The sequence below is a fragment of the Rhinichthys klamathensis genome, unplaced genomic scaffold (genome assembly GCF_029890125.1).
Source record: "Rhinichthys klamathensis goyatoka isolate OS25496 unplaced genomic scaffold, OSU_Roscu_1.1 h1tg000168l_1, whole genome shotgun sequence".
Classification (NCBI taxonomy): domain Eukaryota; kingdom Metazoa; phylum Chordata; class Actinopteri; order Cypriniformes; family Leuciscidae; genus Rhinichthys; species Rhinichthys klamathensis.
The window spans coordinates 680,221-704,346 of NW_026606699.1; the positions used below are offsets into that span (position 1 = coordinate 680,221).

A 24,126-nucleotide genomic window follows, 5' to 3' on the forward strand; every position below is an offset into this window, starting at 1 on the left:
CTAAAAGAAACGATGTGAAGCTGATATTTTAGTCACTGGCTTGACTTACTGATGCATAAACAGTATTGAACGATTTTGAGAGAAAGATTACCTGTCTGAACTTGAACAATTACACATCAGAAAGTGTTGCTTGCTAGCTCGATCCGAGGCCAGCTCTGTATTGGCCCAAGTTGAGGAAACAGTCGGTGAAATGTTTGGAAATTTCCAGAGAAAATAAAATTAACCCATTGTTTCTTCAGAGGCTCAGATGAAGGAACTAAACAATACTTTTGTGTTCATGTGTACATCCACACTGAGCAACTGCCATGCTTCGGCTGCGCAGTTCCGCCTGGCATTGAGGGCTGGCATTATGCAAATATTTGGAGGCGTACATGTTAATGATCCCGACTATTGCGTCACAGTCGGTATTGTGTGGAGAACCGACCGTTTTTCAGGGGTGTTTTTCATAAGCGTGAATTAAATGAGAACGCGAAAACAGTCCAGTTTGAGATTCACTCTGTCATGTCCATGCACTGAACTGTTGTTATTTGACTATACCAAGGTAAATTCAATTTTGAATTATAGGTCACCTTTAATACAGTACAATATGTACCGTATTTTCCGCACTATAAGGCGCACTTAAAAGCCTTTAATTTTCTCAAAAAACGACAGTGCGCCTTATAATCCGGGGCGCCTTATATATGGATGGTGAACACAAGACGGGGAGACCGCGCCCTGCCAATGGATCGTGGATGCCTGGGCTGATATATCAGTCTCAACTGTGATCCGAGCTTTCACGAAGGCAGGCCGCAGGAATAATCTCTTTATTCAGCCAGCTCACATACCCGTATTTACTTTCTGTTTTCGGCCGAAGTCCACAGTAGTCGATTGTCGAGTTCGCGCGAGCGCGATCAAACCTCCTCCGTGTGTTCAACATCTGATCCTGATGAACTATCCATTTGAGCTGATATTCTCAGCACACCACACAGCACCGTCATCGGCTGACAGCTGACAGGCTGAGTCTCCACTGTTGCTCAGTTACCAATGATCGCGCGCGCGCACTCGACAATCGCCTACTGTGGACTTCGACCGAAAACAGGAAGAAAATACGGGTATGTGAGCTGGCTGAATAAACATCCTTTTTATTCATATCTTTCACATTTACTGCACTGCAGTCAGATTCACCGTGTTCACTCACATGGCTGTGCACTTGTAATGACAAATTAAGGTTGTTAAGAGGCTAAAAGCAGGTTTAAAACTTTTCCCGTTTAAGTCAACAGGGTGCAAATTTTAAAAAGAGGATAACACGGTGTAGGCAACACCGGTTTTTGTCGTTGTTATCTGTACTGACAGCACTCCAAATTTACAAAAAAATGAGCTCAATGTTAAAATTGACCGGAGTTTTCCTTTAACGTTTGAACAACGTTACCATGGGAGTGAACGGAGTTGTCAGAACGCTTAATAAAGTTTGATCTGACTGTTTTGTTGACATTTGTTGACATCTAGTGGATGCATAACGCAAACCCAGTCAAACGTTTGACTGCAGTATCTTATGCGCCTTATAATCCGGTGCGCCCTATATATGAAAAATGTTCTAAAATATGTCATTCATTGAAGGTGCGCCTTATAATCCGGTGCGCCGTATAGTGCGGAAAATACGGTAATATGTAATAATTATTTTAACAAGAAATACAGTAAAAACAATAATACTGTGAAATGTTATTACAATGTGAAATAACTGTTTTCTATGTGAATATATTTTAAATGTAATTTATTCCTGTGATCAAAGCTGAATTATCAGCATCATTACTCCAGTCTTCAGTGTCACGTGATCCTTCAGAAATCACTCTAATAGGATTATTTGCTGCTCAAGAAGCATTTCTGATTATTATCAATGTTAAAAACAGTTGTGCTGCTTCATATTTTTGTGGAATTTTTTTTTTTTCAGTATCCTAAAAAGTTAACAGAAAGAACACCATCGATATGAAATATAAATCTTTTTACATTTTAAATGTCTTTACTGTGATGCATTCTTGCTGAACAAAAATCAATTTCTTAAAAAAAAGCCTTAGTAAGTGACCCGGACGTTATGAACCGTATAGTGTGTGTGTGTGTGTGTGTGTAGCTGCGTTGTGAATGTGGCCGATGTTTTCTAGCCGTCTGTTTTCTGAGTCTATCCGTCCGCTCCTGTGGAGGAAAATTGCACTGCACCGATAAAACAATTGCATTCCCTTGAGGAGTCCCGTCCTTTGTGCAGGAGGTGCGGCTGTGTTTATGGAGAACGCAGATACACATCTTGACCTAGAAGAGGTTTCGGGATGCTTGTAAATCCCTCCGCTGCACCACAGCACAGATACTATTGACAGAGCCGACAGTAATGTCCCTCTTTAGTGTTTCACGGCTGATTTATTAGACTGCACTCTTTCCCACTCCTCTAGTCGAGCGTTACAGAAACTCTGCTTCACTGCTGGGTGCTTAAACTGATTAACTGTCTGGAAAGGGCAGCGGTGATGGAGAATTGTGGGTAATTCCATGCAAATAAGTTGGCATCACACAAAACGATGGCACAGATGCCAGGCTGTTTAGATGACTGTTGTATACACTGTTGGGGAGTAAAAACATTTTTCAGTGTCATGAAAGAATCTCTGGAACAATTCCAGCAGCAAGTTCTGCCATTGAGTATAATTAATGATATGCCGCATCACTGCTGTTTGAAACATTGTATTACACGCCACAGCTTTAATTCTACTTTCTTTCACACCACTGTTCTCGCTTCTTATGTTGTTCATTTTAGTAAATCAGTTTCTATTTCTGTTCTATCGGTTACATTTAGGGCTGATTTATGCTTTTTTTTAATTCACCCTCATTATTTTTGTGCCAAAGATTTTATTAAGAAAAAAATACATTTCAAGAGTTTTTATTAACAATGTAAGATTCTGTGCCGAAGATTATTTTTTAATGAAGAAAACATTAATTTCCAGAAAAAACATTAATGACAACATTTTTGCTAAAAACTTAAATTTCTAGAAAAACATTTATGGCATTATTTTGTGCCAAATATTTGTAATAAGAAAACACTTTCTAGAAAACATTACTAATGACAAAAAAAAAATCTATAATTAAAAAATGTTAAATTAATAAAGACTAAACCTATCGATGTACCATGGGTTTTAGTGTCTAAACGGTATCGGCCGATATATGATCATTTTTTATGTTAACGTTATCGGCCCGATAAGAAAATTTGGACAATATATTAAAGCCGATAAATAATGGATTATTTCCTTCAGCTGAGACACTTCAGATGCGCGCTGTTCAAGATGATGGTTTTGAATTGCTTGAAATATGATTGGAATCACTTCAAAAAAGGAAAATAGAGTTTAGTGCAACTCTGTTATATAGGCTGCATAAAATTATAATGACAACATATAATGGCAATCTAATTTGGAATTAGATTTATCGGCCAATATATCGGTTATTGGCTTTAAAACATAAAGAGTTATCGTATCTGCCAAAATTTTCATATTAACATTTGACACATTTTTTTCTTAGCAGCTTGTTTTGTCTTAATTGAAGCATGACTTTTAGCTTGGTGAACTTCAGTTTCAAAGTTAACAGTAATTGTAAGATGACTGATGATCATTGTTGAACGGAGCGAGGTCAGAATGACCATTTCAGTCCAAAAACACATTTAAACATCAAGACCCATTTCCCAGATCACAGCCTGATGCTGACAGACATTTCTAATGCTTCCGGTGAATCCAGCAGCAGATTTTCCCAGCACGAGTCTTTATGGTGTCCGTCAGAGAAGACGGGTCAGGAAGGAGTGGTCACTGCTGTAAAGATGTCAGTGTTGAATGCTTTTGGGAGGGAACTAAACCACATTTAACAGGTTTATGAACTTGATGAGTTCCTGCTGATGTAGTGCGTTGATGTTGCTGCTTTAGGGGTTTACAGAGAGGTTTGCGTTTCTTCAATCTTGGGGTTAAGGTTTATTCTCACTGTTTAGGCAACATTTTAAAGAAATACCGTCTTTTAGTCAAATTCTAAGGCTTTATTTGTTAACCTATCTTATCAGCAATTCGATTGAAATCAGTTGACTTGAGTTTTATATACCACAGAATTAGGGCCCATTTACACCAAAAAAAATTCAGAGGATCTGTAACCACAATTTAAATTAATGCAAAAGTTATAATTTATTAAATCAAATCAAATCAATTTTATTTATAGAGCTCATTTAAAATCAACCTTGGTTGGCCAAGTGCTGTACAGTAAAGTGAGAAAGACTAAGCAAGTTAAGGTACATTAAACGCACTAGAGAAAAAATGTGTTAATTTAAATGTTATAATTTATTAATTTAATTAAAACACATTTTTAAAATAAGTAGTAATTTAATAAAATTTTCTTGGTTAAGTGTTATTTTGTGTTTTTTAAGGGAAAGTCCTGTAAGGGACGTTTAGATGTTTTTGTAATTAGTTAGAACAACTTAATTTTTTGTTTATGCTACTAATCATTAAGTTCCTCTTACTCAGTGTAGTTTGTTTGTTGAACAAAATTTCATTACAAGTTGTTTTTATTTCGAGTGTTTTCAATAAGATTGCATTTCAGTTAGCGTGTTGTCTCAAAAGGTGCCTATGTAGAGAGTAGGCCGAGCAGCTCTAGGTTTTGTAACAGTCACAGTATTGCTTATGTGAGAGCTTAATCGTCTATTAGGAACTTTGACTCACTAGGCAAGTGATGTTTTTTTAAATGTTGATGTGTTGATCTGTTGCTCAGTGACCAACAACAGTCTGGAACGACGATGTTCCAATACCAGAGACGCCCTCATTATGTTTCATGTTTTTGGGGGGTTATTAAAACATCTGGTGCGACAGTTCTTCCACTGTCCCATCTGACTCTATCTCTAAATCAGTTAAAGCATGACCATTTGGATTCCTGGATCTCTTCTAGGATTGTATTATTTAGTGAACACAAGCGTGAATACTACCAGTAAATGTTTAAATGGCTTTCTAACTCACTAAATGAAGCATACTCTTATACTCTTTTTGTATATATTGAATGTGCTGTGGATTAGACATGAGCTTCACGTGTTGGGTGGGATGCTTCGCTTTTGTTTGAGCTGTGAGACTGATTGCTCTATGGGAAGGGCAAGTTGCTTCCTTCCTGATGTGGCTTGTCATGTCCTCCCCATGCTGGACTTTGCACTATTATGTTCTGATGGTTAAAAATGGAGTGTGAAATATGTTATTTCCTAATGGTTTCCACACCAGCATTGCTTTGGTTTGCATGAAGTCTCTCACTAAACAACCTTAATCTCTTAGTCAGTGCTGGAGAGCAACAAAAATGTGATGATGCAACATTTATCATTTTTTTGGTCCGTTTCCAAAGTGTCAAAGGTTCTGCCAATCGTGACTGGAAACATTGTAGCAAGAGACTCTATTTCGGAACATTCCAAAAGTTTGAATTCCTGCCGTGATTCTGTGGTGCAGCGACACTTGATTTCCTGCATCTTCAGCATCTGCTGCGAGTCTAAAGCAGATTCATTTTTCTGTGTCTGTGAGTGTTTGGTTGCACACATGGTTGAGTCAGGGATAGGAATTGGAAGGAATTTTATGATTCTGGTTTTGATTGTGAACAAGTCAGTAACTAAACTACACTTTTCAAGCCCCCCACCTACATAAAAACCTGAGAAAAACATTGTAATTAATACTTGCAATTATTACATTGTAATTAATCAGGCTTGGCCCTGAAGAAGACCACTTGTGGGTCGAAACATGTTGGCTTGTGACTTTTTTATGATGAAATAAGCCATATCTAATAAAGGCTTTTTAACCTTCTCCTTCTCCTCATTATCTACTTATTGAGTGCCTGGGACTTGCATATTATTTCATTGGATCCTTTCCCTACCCCAAGAGCACCTATGACGGATATACTTCACCTGAGCGCCTGGTTGAATCTTTTTTAGTTCAAGGCTTCTCTTTGTGTTCGGGATGTGAAGTCTCTAAACATCTTACCTTGTTCAGCTTCATACTGTCATCGTGAACAGGGTAGCACTTTATTTTACAGTCCTGTACCCCATTTACTTAGCCTGGGAAAACCCAGACAACTTCCGGCAAATTTAGATTTGCTCTGAAAGTTAGTCTGGCAAAGAGCTCATTCAAGCCCATTTCCAATCCGTCGAAATCGAGGCACCAATCAGAAACGTTGGGGCGGGCTTTACACGATGACGACAGCGCTGGGATTTTGAAGCATATTATTTTGTAGCCTACATTACAGAGATGGATGGAACATCACTTGTTCGAATCAGCTATCGCGTCTGTTTTAAGCGTTTTGAACGTTTTTGTGTGTTAAAAACCGAGCAAAGAACAACACTCGTCTCGGAGATGTTTCTCCGCCGGCCGCCGCTCTGCATACGTCATCTCCTTCATCGCTCTGATTGGGTTTAGGTCTACCCGCGACGTCCGTTGGTGACGCCCCTCTGGAAATGATTTGTCTATGACGCTTTGCCAGACCATTATAACTCAGTTACAACTGAGAATGGTCTGGTTTAAACCAGGCTACCATTTACTTATTAGTAACCCTGAACCCTTAAACCTAACCGTAACCCATGTTACCTTATATTACCCAGTTCTTTCTTAGTACATAAGTGCACATACTGTAAAATAAAGTGTAACCGAGCATATACTGACCCACTTCCCTTAATCCAGCTCCTGATGGTACAATGGTAAAATAATAGTAGGCAAACCACTGCATGTTGCTTTCACTGTGTCCCATGGTTATGCCTTGGTAATAGTTTTGTAGCCGTCACCTGAGCGATAGCTTTCAACATGAGGTCCCGTTGATGCTCCGTAAGCTCTGTGGCCAATGGCTCTTGTAGTAGCATGCAGCCAAGATGATATCAGAAAAATCTTACAAGAACAGCTGGGAGTTAATCAGTCACTTCAGGTGAACACAGGTGTGTACTGTTTCACATGACACACATATCCAGTAATAGAAGGTTGTGCACATTTATGCAGTTCTTTTTTTATTTTTTATATATATATATATTTTCCTTTGAAATGTTACTTTGATTTTCAGTAGCACTGCATAAGTTACACCACTACATTATTTATATACATACACACTATATGGGCATACCAATTCTGCATACACATACAGTGCATCCGGAAAGTATTCACAGCGCTTCACTTTTTCCAAATTTTATGTTATAGCCTTATTCCAAAATGGATTAAAAATCATTATTTTCCTCAAAATTCTACAAATAATACCTCATAATGACAACGTTAAAGAAGTTTGTTTGAAATCGTTGCAAATTTATTAAAAATAAAAAACGAAAAAAATCACATGTACGTAAGTATTCACAGTCTTTGCTCAATACTTTGTTGAAGCACCTTTGGCACCATGAACCGTCGCCCCAGTCTGAGGTCCAGAGTGTTCTGGAGCAGGTTTTCATCACGGATGTCTCTGTGCATTGCTGCATTAATCTTTCCCTCGATCCGGACTAGTCTCCCAGTTCCTAATGCTGCCACCACCATGCTTCACTCACTGTAGGGACCGTATTAGCCAGGTGATGAGCAGTGCCTGGTTCCTCCAGACATGACGCTTGCCATTCAGGCCAAAGAGTTCAATCTTTGTTTCATCAGACCAGAGAATTTTGTTTCTCATGGTCTGAGAGTCCTTCAGGTGCCTTTTGGCAAACTCCAGGCGGGCTGTCGTGTGCCTTTAACTGAGGAGTGGGTTCCGTCTGGCCACTCTACCGTACAGGCCTGATTGGTGGAGAGCTGCAGAGATGGTGGTTCTTCTGGAAAGTTCTTCTGATAGAGCTCTGTCAGAGTGACCTTCGGGTGGTCACCTCCCTGACTAAGGCCGATCGCTCAGTTTGGTCGAGTGGACAGCTCTAGAAAGGCTCCTGGTGGATCCAAATTTCTTCCATTTACGGATGATGGAGGCCACTGTGCTCATTGGGACCTTCAATGCAGACATTTTTTTGTACCCTTCCCCAGATCTGTGCCTCGATACAAACCTGTCTCGGAGGTCTACAGACAATTCCTTGGACTTCATGGCTTGGTTTGTGCTCTGACATCCACTGTTGACTGTGGGACCTTATATAGACAGGCGTGTGCCTTTCCAAATCATGTCCAATCAACTGAATTTGTCACAGGTGGACTCCAAGCAAGCTGTAGAAACCATAGATATCCATAATAAAGGCTAGATGTCTTACGGCGGAGTCTCTATCGTCATCACCGGCGGCCATCTTGTCACAGGCAAGCTTTCTGGCGGGCTCTGTGTGCCTGATGTAAGATGACTGATCAGCACGAACACAAATACTCTTATGTTGAAATCTTGACGGATTTACAAACGGTTTGGTTTTCTTACAAACGTTATTAACGTGGCTATAATTCTGGATGATTATTAATTGATACACTTATTATTCATAAGTTTGCAGTGTCATAACTACATATCTGACGTTAATAACAAACCAAACCGTTTGAAAATCGGTAGAAAATTGAGCAAGTTATGGTTATTTAAAAAGTACATGCACCGTTAAAACACAATGTTACGAGTGAGCGAGCTGCCTGTGACAAGATGGCCGCCAGGTGCGGACGTCCACCTCCATTGGCCAGCAGCGCGGACGAGACATCTAGCCTTTATTATGGATATCTATGGTAGAAACATCTCAAGCCTGATCAGTGGATACACCTGAGCTGAATTTTGAGTGTCATGGCAAAGGCTGTGAATACTTATGTACATGTGATTTTTTTCGTTTTTTTATTCTTAATAAATTTGGAACGATTTCAAACAGACTTCTTTAACGTTCTCATTATGGGGTATTGTTTGTAGAATTTTGAGGAAAATAATGAATTTAATCCATTTTGGAATAAGGCTGTAAGAAAACAAAATGTGGAAAAAGTGAAGCGCTGTGAATACTTTCCGGATGCACTGTGATAAATATGCTTTTGGCATGTGTGTACCACATACAGTTACTCATACCAGAATATTTTCAACCTATGAGCTCCAGTGCTAGGGATCTGCTCCGCATCAGGGATGAGTGTGATCATATGTGGCATTTCTGTGTCAGTGTGCACATGCTTTAAGGCACATGTTGTGACGAATGCTACAAACGGTTACATGCTTTTCCCTGTTAAAGCTCAGTGGGAATATGTAACTAGTTAGCGGGTTCACACTGCATCTGTGTGTTCAGTAAGCTCTAGTGCACGCAGACTTTAAGCATTAAACATTTTGAATCCTTTCTGCAAATTTTCCCACAAAATCAAGTCTGTAGAATCACCTGGTCCTTCAAGTTTGTCATGTGTGTTGTCTCGGGTAATGTTTTCCTTTTACACTCACTGACATTCTGTATTTCATACTATAAACACATGTATAAAAACATTTGCACATGCATTTAGCTTATTGCTGAGTAAAATATGATAATGCAATAAGGGAATTGCAATTTGTTGGTCCTGGTCTGGTAATCCCAAATGTCTGATGTTCAAAATAATGTAATTCTGCACTGCCATTAAACATGCGTTTTAAAAATGTTTAAAATTAAGTGACAATACTTATTTAAAAAGTACAGTATTTAAATATTTTTCAATGTATGCAATCATTGACAGAAAGTATGTTTTAACAGATCTGATCATGTCTCGCACAGATTGAGATCATGAGTATTACAAGTTTTCATTCAGGACCAAGTTCTTTTATACTAATTGTAGTATTTTTATGAACCGTACTTTCTGTTTATCATATGTCTTAGGAGTAATAATTAGAATAAGCTTCTTTATTTTGCATTTGTTTAAAGTATCTTGAGAGTATCGTATGGTGAGATCAGTATCGTGTATCGTTGCACCTCTATTCTTTTGTTTGTGTTGTATGTATTATTTTGCAGGGCATGATTCCTAGAGTTGATTTGAGTTTGATTCATTGAAATAGAGAGTTTGAGCTGATTCGTTTGGGTGAGGTGAGATGGTTGTGTTCAGAGCTCCACTGGTTCTGTCCGCTCTGATTAGCGGCTGGATGTTACACTAGTTAGTGGCCCATATTCAGTGTCTGGACGTCGGTCATGCACTCTAATGAGGGGCTGGAGGCACAATAGCTCTGCTTATAAAAAACAGATTAGCAGTGGCACAGAAAGTGCTAACTCATATTCAAACTATGTGTTAATTTGTCATAATTACTTTATTGATGTAATGCAGTTCTTGCGTTTGTGATTTTAACTTAATTTTGACTTCTGTTGTTGTTGCTGCGGTTCTTTACGGTTTACACTAAGATATTATTGCTTTATTAGTACTTTATTTAAATTTATATTGTACTATAGTTGATGCATAATGTGTCTGTGTTTAGAACAAAGACTTTACGTTATGATTTAAGTGTTTATTATAGGTCTTTTAACCAGTTACTACCCTAGTAAAAAAGAAATATACTGAAATATATTTGAAATACATTTATTCTAAGTAGTACACTACAAAAAATACAAATACACATTACATACTTAATATAAATACTTTGCTATTGTACGTTTGGTATACTAAACTAGTATACTTAAAGTCTGCTAAATTGGAACAACTAATTTTGTACTTAATGTACTTTAGTTATCCAGAAGTAGTTCTGAGTGTATTTGATTGAGCTGAAATGGAACTATTGCATGTATACTTCAGGTACACTTGAAATATCTTGCATTTAAAGACTGATATTATACAGAGATCATACTATCCTTACTAATAGCTGATATCTTATAACACATCTTAGGCTTAATATTAAGAAATGTGGATTGTGCAATAAAGAACTCTAAATCAGTAAGTCTTAAACGATATGTCAGTAAATATGTTAATGTATTTGCAGTATACTAAGTATGAAATAAATATATTGTAAATACATTTTGCTAAAGGTTTTTTCACTATAGGGGTATGTATGTATGTGTGTGTGCATATATATATATATATATATATATATATATATATATATATATATATTTATATATATACTTTATTTGATTCCACATTACAAGTTAATTTAATTTGGAATCAAATTTCCTAAATAATCCAACAGATTGAAACAAATCAGCACGTTGTTATGGATTACTAGAGTTCTAAGGGTACAAGAAACATCGTCTTTTCCAAATAAACATGTTTCCTATAGTTGCTGAGATTGAGCGGTACTTTGCCAACTGTTTTACACACACACACACACACACACACAAATACACACGTATATACATATATGAAAAAAAAGCTAAATAAAAATATGAAAAAAATAATATTTTTATTCATATATGTATTTACAAATCTTTTATTTGTTTTATAAATACATATCTGAATAAAAAATATATATTATAGTATTTATTTAAATGTGTATGTGTATATATATATATATATATATATATATATATATATATATATGTGTGTGTGTGTGTTAATAATAATATATGTTTATATATGAATACAAATAACTAACATAATATATATTAATATTTATAGTATAGTATACACACACACACACACATTATATACCTGCTGTACATACAGTGCAATTTGCATTTTTGCATTACTAACTTTTGAAAATAATAAACTCTGGCAATGCTGGTGTTTTGAGGTTTGTGTAGTGCCGTGTCACAGTGCAACACTAGTACTTGGCAGGACGACAGGCTTCAGTGTGGCGAGTGCTTGATTACTAGAGAGGGTTTGGCATTCTAGTCCATCTGAGATCCAGTCCAGGTCTTTCCTGAGTCCAGTGAGCAGGTGATGGTCATCTGGCAGAACCAGTGCCAGCGTGGGCAGTGCCCGTGGCTGAAGGACAGCTGGGAGTGTAATGACACACAGCTCAGGTATGTTCATCAGCACAGAGGAGTGTGTAGACCAGACCGATCCTGCTGAGGCTGATGGTACATACTTGAACTCTTATCAGCTCGTGCAATAAAACATTATCAGAGAGGTATTTTCCAGAGTCCTCACGTGACATCCAGAAACATTCAGTGATATTGATTGTATTTTTAGCTCAATTGGCACAGTATAGAGTCTGTAAGATGTACTTCTATTCATTTGAGTTTATACACATAACATTTATCAATCTTTGCTGCACTGTAAAAAAAGAAGAAATTTACGGTACAAAAAAAAAAACTGTCTGCTGTGGTTGCCAGAAAGTTACCGTATAAGTAGCAACATGTTGAGTTTTACGGACTGAAAAACCAAAGTGCTAAAATCATGTTTTTACCTTTATAATATACTGATGACTACCTTAAAAACACAGATGATAAAGACAGTCACATGATGAATCAAAGTTCATCACAAGCAGCTTTTACACAAGCTGAGGTAAATACTAATATATAGAAGATGCGCAGTGTCATACACACAAATACCAAACACCATCATGGAAACACAGGTTTTTATTTTTAGAAATCAAATCGAGTGTGTATGGGAAAGTCATTTGAGAGATTTTTTTCTTTAGTTCTACTTAAAGGCGCTTGGGAAAACATTTGTGGTGAACGGAGGAGTATTTTAGTCTTGTGTGCTGGTAATACTAGAGATCTGTTCCAAAGCCTTAGTGAATGCTTACGAAGACTTGTAGATGTGCTCTAAAAAGGCGCTTTTTTTTCTTCTCCAAACTCTAATGCATGAATCCACGTCTGGAGACGGCAATTCCATAATGCATTGCAATGATCATCTTACTAGGTTTTGGAGATTGTGTTTTCATTTACCGCCACTCTTTTTTTAGAAAGGTGGTTCCTGCATGCAAGACAGTCATTTTCTCCTTGTTGTCATTGCATTTAAGAGAGAGAGAGGTTTTGTGAGACGTAACCCTTTCCTGACCTCAGTCCCCGAGCTTTACTAAAGTTTGCACAGCAGATCTACTGCGACATTCAGGCCTAAATCTCTGTGTATTATGAGTCCATTCACATGTTCATCAGTCAGGAAATACCGCCGAACAACTCGATGGACACGAGCGTAAATGCAAGGAGACAGTAAAGACCTCCATTAATCAAGTCATTAACGAGGTTTGAAGGGGAAAGAAATGACCTATTAATGAGGTCAGTGACACAAAATGTGGAATGTGCTGGGAAAAGTTCAGGGTACCTGCCAGTTTTAATAGAGAATTTATTTCTTATTTTTTTTTTTTTTTTTTTGTTGTTGTCTTGAACAAAGAAATGAACACTATAAAAAAAAAAAACAAGATGCTTTTGGAAACTTGACGTACTCATTATTTTATAAATTTTATGCATGATGATTTTATGACTTCACATTAATTGAGTAACTACTTTGAATATTTGGACTTTAAAAAAAATATTTATAACAATGCAGGAGCTTAAAAAAAAGAGCACCCATCATGGTGTTTTTGTCACTGTTAGTTATTTGCGTTACACTTTATTTTAAGGTGACGTAGTTACGTTGTACTTAAGTACTGAGTAATCTTAATTAACTACATGTACTTACTATAGAGTTATGGTTAGGGTTTGGTTTAGGTTTTTGCTTGTAATTATGCATAATTTACTGTTATTACTATAGTAAACGCAAGTGGTAAAGTGTAACTACGTCAACTTAAAAGAAAGTGTTGCCGTTATTTGTTGTGTTGATGTAAGCTCATCTTTATTTCATGATGCTTGTTGATTTTCACTGTTATTGAGAAGTGTCGCAGTTTGTATGTCTATATTATACTAAATTATTGTTATTATCTGTATTATCACATCTTATGTTCTTCAGAAGCAGAGATTCTCTGTTTTAAGAGTTTTAGAAAACCATTTGTGAATGAAATCATGACAAATGAAATGTGTTTTAGTTGGTAATTGATCATTTGCTGAAGGAGAAATGTACACATTCAAAAGTTTGGGTTGAAAGAAGCCTCTTCTGCTCACCAAGGCTGCATTATTTTGGATAAAAAAGAAAGTAAAATCAGTAATATTGTAAAATATTATTTAAATTTTAAAAGAGCGGTTTTCTATGTGAATATATTGTAAAATGTAATTTATTCCTATGATCAAAGCTGAATTTTCAGCATCATTATTCCAGTTATCAATGTTGATTCTTTGATCAAATTTAAAAAGAACACCATTTATTTAAAATAGAAATCTTTTGTAACACTATAAATGTCTTTACTGTCACTTCTGATCAATTTAATGCATCCTTGATGAATACAAGTGTACTTTTTTTTTTTAAACTACTAGTTTTTTTTTGTTAGTTTTTTTTTTGCTGAATGAGCCGTTTCTGAAGAAGCTTGGGTCAATTATTAAGACAAAAAATTCTAAATGCAGCCGTGTAAAATAATGCTGTTGATTGTGTGCTTTGTTCTTTATTTGTCTTTATGAAAACTGCGTCCTGTCCTGATGTGCCACTAACACCTCTTTACACTCAGAAAACAGCCAAAGGTAAGACAAAGCTTTTCTTCTGTTTATCACACATCTTTGTGTATATTAATATTTATACAAATTTCATATTACAACTACAGCAATATAGTTGTGAATTACTTAAAATTATCTTCCATTTTTTTATGTCTCTGTGAATAGGTCTCATCCTAGGTTTACTTGATTATCCATACATCTTTTTTTTTTTTTTTTTTTTTTTTAAACATCATATTCAAATGTGAGGCTTTGGAGGAAGATTTATTTGTTCATCTCAATCATCATTGTATTGTATTACATTATATAACTACAGAGCTTTGATCATAAAACTAAGCATTTCAATATAATTTACTAAGACATATTATTGGCAGATATAGAGTGACGACTGATATTTATATGCATTTCATCATGTAAGTAGTCTGTAATATAAATATATCATTGATTTACAATACAAGCTATCAGAATTTCACCTTTTGGGCCATATTAATATGAGCAACTGCACCAAATTGCATATTTTTGCTCAGTTTGGGCCTCCAAATAAACTTGAGGTGTTTTTTCCATAATCTAACTTTATCAGCCATAAAAGCCTGATGTGTTAAACACGATACTCAACCAAAAACACATATGCAAACTGAAATTTGTTCAAAAATATTTTTGTTTAAAGGTTCAATAACTGTCCCATTTCAAAAACAGAGATTTGTCTGACATATGTCAGGCTTTACATGGTTAACAACACGCTTTTCACATTAAAGTGTTTCCACATGCAGTCAAAGAGGCATTTGAGCTCCTCCATCCTTCCGGTGGGTCATCAGACGGGGATAAGCGTCTGTGTGAATGTGTCAGGCCTCTAAGATCTCGTGAACAACCACAAAGAGCTACAATGTGTGAGGCAGCGAGGGACACACTGGGCCAGTGTACACACATTCAAAGCTGCATTGTTGCTGCGCTCGTCTCCCTCTCTCGCTCGCAGACGCAGCGCTGCCATTGTGCTTGGCAGACAGACTGCAGTGCAGACTAATGCTGAGCAACACCATTCCAGCTTTTCCCCTTTTTCAACCAGTTACCCAATCAGATTGCTGGAAAGCGTTTCTCCGCATACGCCAATGAACAGAGAGAGAAAATTACTAGGGCTGTCAAATGATTAATCACGATTAATCACATCCAAAATAAAAGTTTTTTTTTTTACATAATATATGTGGGTGCACTGTGTATAATTATTTTGTATATATATAAATACACACACATGCATGTATATTTCTTGTATATATTTCTTAAATATATACAAGCATGTGTGTATTTATATATATAAAATAATTATACACTGTGCACCCACATATATTATGTAAAAAAAAACTTTTATTTTGGATGTGATTAATCACGATTAATCATTTGACAGCCCTAAAAATTACTCAAAATACACTGTGCCGAATTCAGAGTTGCTGTACTGATTCACTAACTGTTAAAACTGGCTCTGTCTATAAAACTGTGCCACGCGTATTATTAAAATGTCATTGACATGAATTTGAATGCAACTTCTCCTCCTTTCTGTATAAGATTATATATATATATATATATATATATACACTCACCTAAAGGATTATTAGGAACACCATACTAATACTGTGTTTGACCCCCTTTCGTCTTCAGAACTGCCTTAATTCTACGTGGCATTGATTCAACAAGGTGCTGAAAGCATTCTTTAGAAATGTTGGCCCATATTGATAGGATAGCATCTTGCAGTTGATGGAGATTTGTGGGGTGCACATCCAGGGCACGAAGCTCCCGTTCCACCACATCCCAAAGATGCTCTATTGGGTTGAGATCTGGTGACTGTGGAGGCCATTTTAGTACAGTGAACTCATTGTCATGTTCAAGAAACCAATTTGAAATGATTCGAGCTTTGTAACATGGTGCATTATCCTGCTGGAAGTAGCCATCAGAGGATGGCTACATGGTGGCCATAAAGGGATGGACATGGTCAGAAACAATGCTCAGGTAGGCCGTGGCATTTAAACGATGCCCAATTGGCACTAAGGGGCCTAAAGTGTGCCAAGAAAACATCCCCCACACCATTACACCACCACCACCAGCCTGCACAGTGGTAACAAGGCATAATGGATCCATGTTCTCATTCTGTTTACGCCAAATTCTGACTCTACCATCTGAATGTCTCAACAGAAATCGAGACTCATCAGACCAGGCAACATTTTTCCAGTCTTCAACTGTCCAATTTTGGTGAGCTCTTGCAAATTGTAGCCTCTTTTTCCTATTTGTAGTGGAGATGAGTGGTACCCAGTGGGGTCTTCTGCTGTTGTAGCCCATCCACCTCAAGGTTGTGCGTGTTGTGGCTTCACAAATGCTTTGCTGCATACCTCGGTTGTAACGAGTGGTTATTTCAGTCAAAGTTGCTCTTCTATCAGCTTGACTCAGTCGGCCCATTCTCCTCTGACCTCTAGCATCAACAAGGCATTTTCGCCCACAGGACTGCCGCATACTGGATGTTTTTCCCTTTTCACACCATTCTTTGTAAACCCTAGAAATGGTTGTGCGTGAAAATCCCAGTAACTGAGCAGATTGTGAAATACTCAGACCGGCCCGTCTGGCACCAACAACCATGCCACGCTCAAAATTGCTTAAATCACCTTTCTTTCCCATTCTGACATTCAGTTTGGAGTTCAGGAGATTGTCTTGACCAGGACCACACCCCTAAATGCATTGAAGCAACTGCCATGTGATTGGTTGATTAGCTAATTGCATTAATGAGAAATTTAACAGGTGTTCCTAATAATCCTTTAGGTGAGTGTATATATATATATATATATACATATATATGTATAGATTACACTTTATCACTGAAGTCAGCGATATTACATGACTAACATTGTTTACTGGATAAGCAGAAATGATATTGGCCTAAATACTGAATAGTTTTTTTTTAAAGAAATGTATTCTTTTATTCAGCATTGATACATTAAATTGATCAAAAGTGACAGTAAAGACAATTGAAATGTTACAAAATATTAATTTATTATTATTATATATTTCAAAATAAATGCTGTTCTTTTGAACTTCCTATTTATGAAAGAATCCTGAAAAAGAAAATGTAACAGTTTTCCACAAAAATGTGAAGTTTTCAACATTGATATTATAAGACATTTTTCTTGAGCATCAAATCAGCATATTATTTCTGAAGGATCATGTGACACTGAAGACTGGAATAATGATGCTGAAAATTCAGCTTTGATCAAAAGAATAAATTATGATTTTAAATAGGCTATATTACAATAGAAAATCAGTTTTTACTGATCAAATTCAAAAACTTTTATCAACTCTAAATGTGAAATATCGGCTGATTAATCATACCTAGACACGTGCACTTTAATACATTTAAAAAGTCAGTTACAATACACTTATATTCAAGATACTTCAAATTATATACAACCCTCTCTGAAAGCAAGTCTGAATTTCTAATTGAATTGAATGAATAAATAAGTGCAGAACTATTTTTGAAAAAAGAAGTGTATCCGATCAGATACAGTGGTGTGAATAAGTTATTACCCCCATGCTAAAGTTGCCTAAAAAGAGGAATAAAAAATCATCTTTTGGAAATTGATCTTAATGCCTTAATTAGGAAAATGAGGAAAAATCCAACCTTTAAGGACACCAATTTTCTTTGTGTATGAATAATGTATCATAAATAAATAAATGTTCTTCCTTAAAATACAGGGTGCATAAGTCAGGCTATGTTAAATTCCCATAGAGTCAGGCAGATTTTTATTTTTAAAGGCCAGTTATTTCATGGATCCAGGATAATATGCATCCTGATAAAGTTCCCTTGGCCTTTGGAATTAAAATATCCCACATCATCACATTCCCTTCACCATACCTAGAGATTGGCATGGTGTTATTTCAGTTAGCCTAATAGCTGGTTTGATTTGCATTGAAAGATGATCTTATGGAAAGTACCCCATGCCAATCTCTAGGTATGGTGAAGGGAATGTGATGATGTGGGTCTATTTTAATTCCAAAGGCCAAGGGAACTTTATCAGGATGCATATTATCCTGGATCCATGAAATAACTGGCCTTTAAAAATAAAAATCTGCCTGACTCTATGGGAATTTAACATAGGGGGGGCCTGACTTATGCACCCTTTATTTTAAGGAAGAACATTTATTTATTTATGATACATTATTCATACACAAAGAAAATTGGTGTCCTTAAAGGTTGGATTTTTCCTAATTTTTCTAATTAAGGCATTAAGATCAATTTCCAAAAGAAGATTTTTTATTCCTCTTTTTAGGCAACTTTAGCATGGGGGTAATAACTTATTCACACCACTGTAATTTGAGATATTTATTGTTATTTCCTCCTCTTCAGAAGGATGTTCAGATAACGCCCAGTATTCTGCACGCGTGTTTCCAGTGTTTTCACTCTCTGTTCTTAATCAGAGAACATTTGGGTCAGTCTGATTTTACAGATGAGAGAGTCTGTCTGTTTCCCAGTGATCTCCAGAGAGAGAGAGAGAACTCATGTGCTCTTAAAACATGAGCGCTATATCACTGGAAAACACGTAACACAGCTCGTCCTTAATCAGGATCGCTTTTCTTATTCAGTCAAAATATGGAAACAATATGAATTTAAAAGTTTAGAAAGTCACTCTTAAAAAAAAATGTTTTTTATTCCACAAAAGGTTCTTAATAGTGGAAAAAGGTTCTTTAGATTATTAAAATGTAAAAAAAAAAAATGGTTCTTTTAAGAACTGCTATCTGAAATGTTATTTGGGGATCCCAAAGTTTTTCTACTGTATCGCTACAAAACCCCATTTTGCACCCTTTAAATCTTCTAAATCCGTTGGAGGATTTTGTTGAATTTGGAACAAGACTGTATAGACTTATATAAAAACACTTACAGTAATCTGGGCCTTAAAGGGGTCCTGCTGTGCTTTTTAACATTTTTTTAACTAACTGTCTTTAGTGTGTAATGTTGCTGTTTGAGCATGAAAAAACGCCTCAATTGTAGTCTTAAAGGGATAGTTCACTTTGAAATTAATTTGGTATGTTTTAGCTTACCTCAAGGGCATCCAAGATGTAGGTGTCTTTGTTTCCGCAGTAGTTTCAATTTTGATATTTTTAGGTCAAACCGTTCTTGTCTGTCAGTCATATAATGCAGGTCTATGGTAACTTCCTCAAAGAGCATGCACAGAGAAGTCCAAATTAAACATGATTTAATGACTCGTAAATGTAAGTACACATTGATGGCCTAAGACACGAAACGAGCGGTTTGTGTGAGAAAACCAACAGTATTTATATCGTTTTTACATCTTGTAACTGCAGGCACGTCCAAGTACTCTGAGGGCGCGGGCGCTTCGGTCTGTGCGTTACAAGAGGTAAAAACGATATAAATACTGTTCGTTTTCTCACACAAACCGCTCGTTTCGTGTCTTAGGCCACCAATATGTTAAGCTAAAACATATCAAAAATTAATTTCAAAGTGAACTATCCCTTTAAGTTTTCTTCCGGGTACGAACACATCACACTATTCCTCATTTAAATAATTCCCACCCAAGGCATACGCAGAATAAAGGGACGAGACCCGGTTGACTTATTTTAGTATTGTGTTGAAACTGGCGGTTATGGAAAGGGGCGGGAAATTTCCCAAACACGCTCGAAGCTCGATCAGACCAATCACAACACACTCGCCCAGCCGACCAATCAGAGCACATTGAGCTTTTCAGAGGGAGGGGCTTCATAGAGACAGGAATTAAACAGAGCGATACTGACAGACTGAGAAGAGAGGAGCTGCAACAATGGAGAATATGTGAAAAATAATGTGTTTTGAACATTCAAGCATGAAAAATGTTTCTAGTAGAGACCAAAAACAACATCAAGACTTTGAAAAAGGGCATAATAGGTCACCTTTAATATCTTATACAACTGAAGATATGTATCTTCTATTATGGAAATGTATCTAAGAACCGTTTATTGCAAAACTAGGGCGAATATAGTTTATGCATTAACAATTCTACATTGTTCATGATGTGAGATAAGGAAAACTCTTACTAGCCGGCTTGTATCCCTGCTCCCTGGAAACGTGTGTCACCAAAGCAGGAATTTATTCCACTGTCTCCAGATTTATGTATGTAATTAACTGTGTCTTCACGAAGACTGTTGCTGTACACAAGCACCGTAAGAATGTCTCAGGAGAGACCACAGGAGCGTTTCACTGCTCAGATGTGGCTCCTTTAGAGCTCAGAAGACTTTTTCTAATTTTTAGCTTGTTTCTTGTAAAATGAGAAATTAAAACAGACTACACAAAAAAAAAAATTTGGTGTAGAGACGATTTTCACTCCTGTGTAAATTTCACAATTAATTACACATTATAAAGTAAAAGATTGAACTAAACATGAAATTTGGAGGTAGAACGACTGAAATAGTATTTTATTGTTAAACATCTCCAATTATCCAATAATCTTTATTTACAACTTCAAAAAAAGAGTACAGTGCAAAAAAAGTACTTACAGTGTCATCCAGTAAGCGTGTAAAGCTGTACAATAAAGGTGCAGAGCATCTCTGATCATTTAATGAGAAATGTTTGAGTTCATATGAGATCTCTGACTTTTGATCAGACTTTAGGTGTAAAGTACAGATTGAGAAATTGTTTGAGAACTGAGTGAGATTACCAGGGACTTTTCCTCAGAAGAAACATCTGAGATGCAGGAGACTTTAGCAAACATTTGCTCTCCATTTAATCTCGTTCTGTTTCGGATAAACATGATGTATATTTATAGACGCTTTATCCAAAGTGACTTTGCATTCGAGGTATACAATTTATCAGTTCATAAATCAACATTCCCTGGGAATTGAACCCATAACCTTGGCGTTGCAAGCACAATGATCAACTATTTGAGCTACAGGAATGAATATAAAATTCAATATGAAATCCATTTTGCAACCTATTTTACTTCCATAATGTGATGTATTTTTGAGTGAAACAGGATATTTAGTGATAAAAGAGAGGATAGCACATGATTATATCAATTGGGAAAAGTAAGAATCATGAAAAGTGCATGTTATGTGGTATAAAGTAAATAAATAAGTGAATTTGGATTTCGTATTGACTTAAAAAAGATCTCTATTTTAAATCATACAAATTCCAATGGAAAAAAAGGACCAATGAGGTTCGATATAAAACCCTAAGGTTCGAAGCCTTTATGCCAAAAAGGTTCTATATAAGGACAAATGTCTTAAATGGTTGCGTAATACTTTCATGTTTAACGGGTTTTTTAAAAATATTTCTTTTGATAAAGTATGTTTATGAGCTGCTTAATTCATAAAATTTAATCAATTAAAACTAAATCCATAAAATGATCCCAGGGTAGGACCCCCAAAAAGTTTCTATACAGGTGAAACTCGGAAAATTCGAATTTATTTCAGTAATTCAACTTATTATATAGACTCATTACTCGCAAAGTGAGATATTTCAAGCCTTTATTTGTTATAATTTTGATGATTATGGCTTACAGCTTATGAAAACGTTTTCACAATATTCTCATTTTGAATTTGGGGTTTTCATAAGCTGTAAGCCATAATCATCAAAATTATCACAATGAGTATGTAATGAGTCTATATAATATATTTGTTTCACCTTTTAAGTTGAATTACTGAAATAAAGGAACGTTTGCAAAATATTCAAATTTTTCGAGTTTCACCTGTATATGAAGTGCCTGACAGAAGCCTTCAAGTTTCTATATATAGTGAACCTTTTCTAGTGATGATGAGGGGTGTTTTCCCAATCTCATTCACTCAGCGTGTTCAAGACAAGCAGAATCATGTTGTGTGTGTGTGTGTGTGTGTCAGGTACAAAACACATGAAGTCTTCTTTTGTCTGTCTGAGACCTGACCAGCATCAAGAGGAGTGTGTTATAACATGCCTCTCTCTCTGTGTCTGCAGGTGTTTGCCTTCGACCACTGCTTCTGGTCCATGGATGAGTCCAACATCCCGAAGTACGCCGGTGAGTCACTCTTAAACACGTCCACACAGAATCACTTTCCCCTCACTGTGCTGGATGGAGTCACACCTGCATAGTAATTATGGATTACTTTTGGTATTGTAATATGGAAAGCACTGGAAATAACATGGACACACGATGTGCCGTTCCCAGGGTGGGATCTGAGAAAAGCAGCTTAGATCACACAAAATTCCCATGCTGGTCCAGGCTAGTTTAGGCTTGGTACTGGTAATGCTGTGGTGTTCACTGACCGTCTGATGCATATTACACGCAAAACTGGAGAGTGCTTAGCATAAGTGAACACACCCATGCTAAAGTTGACTAAAAAGAGGAATATAAAATCATCTTTTGGAAATTGATCTTAATGCCTTAATTAAAAAAATGAGGAAAACTCCAACCTTTACGGACACCTATTTCCTTTGTGAATGAATAATGTATCGTAAATAAATAAATGTTCTTCCTTAAAATAAGTCAGGACACCCCTATGTTAAATTCCCATAGAGGCGGGCAGATTTTTAATTTTAAAGGCCAGTTATTTCATGGATCCAGGATACTATTAAATTAGTATTAAAATAGCCCCACATCATCACACACACACCCTTCACCACACCTAGAGATTGGCACGGTTTTATTTCAGTTTGCCCAATAGCTGGTTTGATTTGCATTGAGGGATGATCTTATGGAAAGTAAACCATGCTAATCTCTAGATATGGTGAAGAGTATGTGATGTGGGGCTAATTTAGTATCCTGGATCCATGACATAACTGGCCAAATATGAAATAAATGGCCAAAATAAAAATCTGCCCGTCTCTATGGGAAAATAACATAGGGGTGTCCTTAAGATCATTAAGGACATTAAGATCAATTTCCAAAAGATGATTTTTAGGTGTTCAAGCACGAAGTGCTGAAAACCTATTGTAATTGCTATTTGAAGAAAAAAAATATCCCCTAAAACGCATCGTGCAGCCCAAACCGTAAGGCCTAGAGACTTGAAACTCGGCCAGATGGTAGGCCACACTTTTGGGGAGAACCTATCAGAGTATGACCCCGATTGGCCCATAGGTGGTGCTACAGCAACCAAAAGTACTAAATTGCTCATAACTCCTAGACCGTTGGTCCTAGGTCCTCAAGCTTTTTACACCACTGTGATCCTTGGCTCAAGACGGACAAAATGTATATCTCCAGTTTCGATTTAGGCCAGAAAAATTTTCCGCTATGTCGAATTTTGTCCAAAACCTACTTTTGCGAACTAGTCCCTGGTTTTTCGCCCGATCGGAACCAAACCAGTCTAGGCCTATTCTCTGGACTCTCTAGATCAAAGTTTTATGGAGATCTGACCATAGGTGGCGCTATAACTGTTAAAAGCTTTAAAACCATACATTTCCTATGGTAAATTGCCTGTATTGGCTGTAAATGGTCTTTTCCATCTATGATGTCAGTGTTTAATGTATGCTAAATCAAACTTAATGTCTTTTGATGCTTTTGTGCTTAACGGCCTTAAAGGCCTTAACTGCTTGAACACCGCTAAATGCTGCTTGCAGCTTTAATTTTATTTGTTTTTAGTCAACTTTAGCATGGGTGTGTTCACTTATGCTAAGCACTGTATAACACAGAAAACAAAGTTGAATCTTTATTTCTGCTCAGTGTTGTTTTTGTTATGGTCAGTGAACGTCTGAAACCCCACACTATACTGTAGCACATTGACATGGTTCTTCAAGTCTCTGTTTAAGTCTGCCAAAATAAAGCCTGGCTGACAAACTAATGACTTAACAGACATGTTCTTACTTGGATCTGGTTCTTTCATCTGTCAGTCTT

The 24,126-nt window shown here is 36.6% G+C and overlaps 2 protein-coding genes across 6 annotated transcripts in view; both read left to right on the forward strand.

Moving 5' to 3' along the window:
* Positions 1–24,126, forward strand: part of ptdss1a (phosphatidylserine synthase 1a) — a 76,529-nt gene that overhangs the window by 33,044 nt on the left and 19,359 nt on the right. The gene's annotated exons all lie outside the window — the stretch shown is intronic.
* kif13a (kinesin family member 13A) overlaps positions 1–24,126 on the forward strand; it is a 76,626-nt gene that overhangs the window by 8,466 nt on the left and 44,034 nt on the right. For all 5 annotated transcript variants that reach the window (XM_056259446.1, XM_056259447.1, XM_056259448.1 and 2 more), the window contains exons 3-4: positions 14,317–14,329; positions 22,254–22,314. In XM_056259446.1, coding sequence (XP_056115421.1) covers positions 14,317–14,329; positions 22,254–22,314 — 74 coding nt within the window. The remainder of the gene's footprint in view (positions 1–14,316; positions 14,330–22,253; positions 22,315–24,126) is intronic.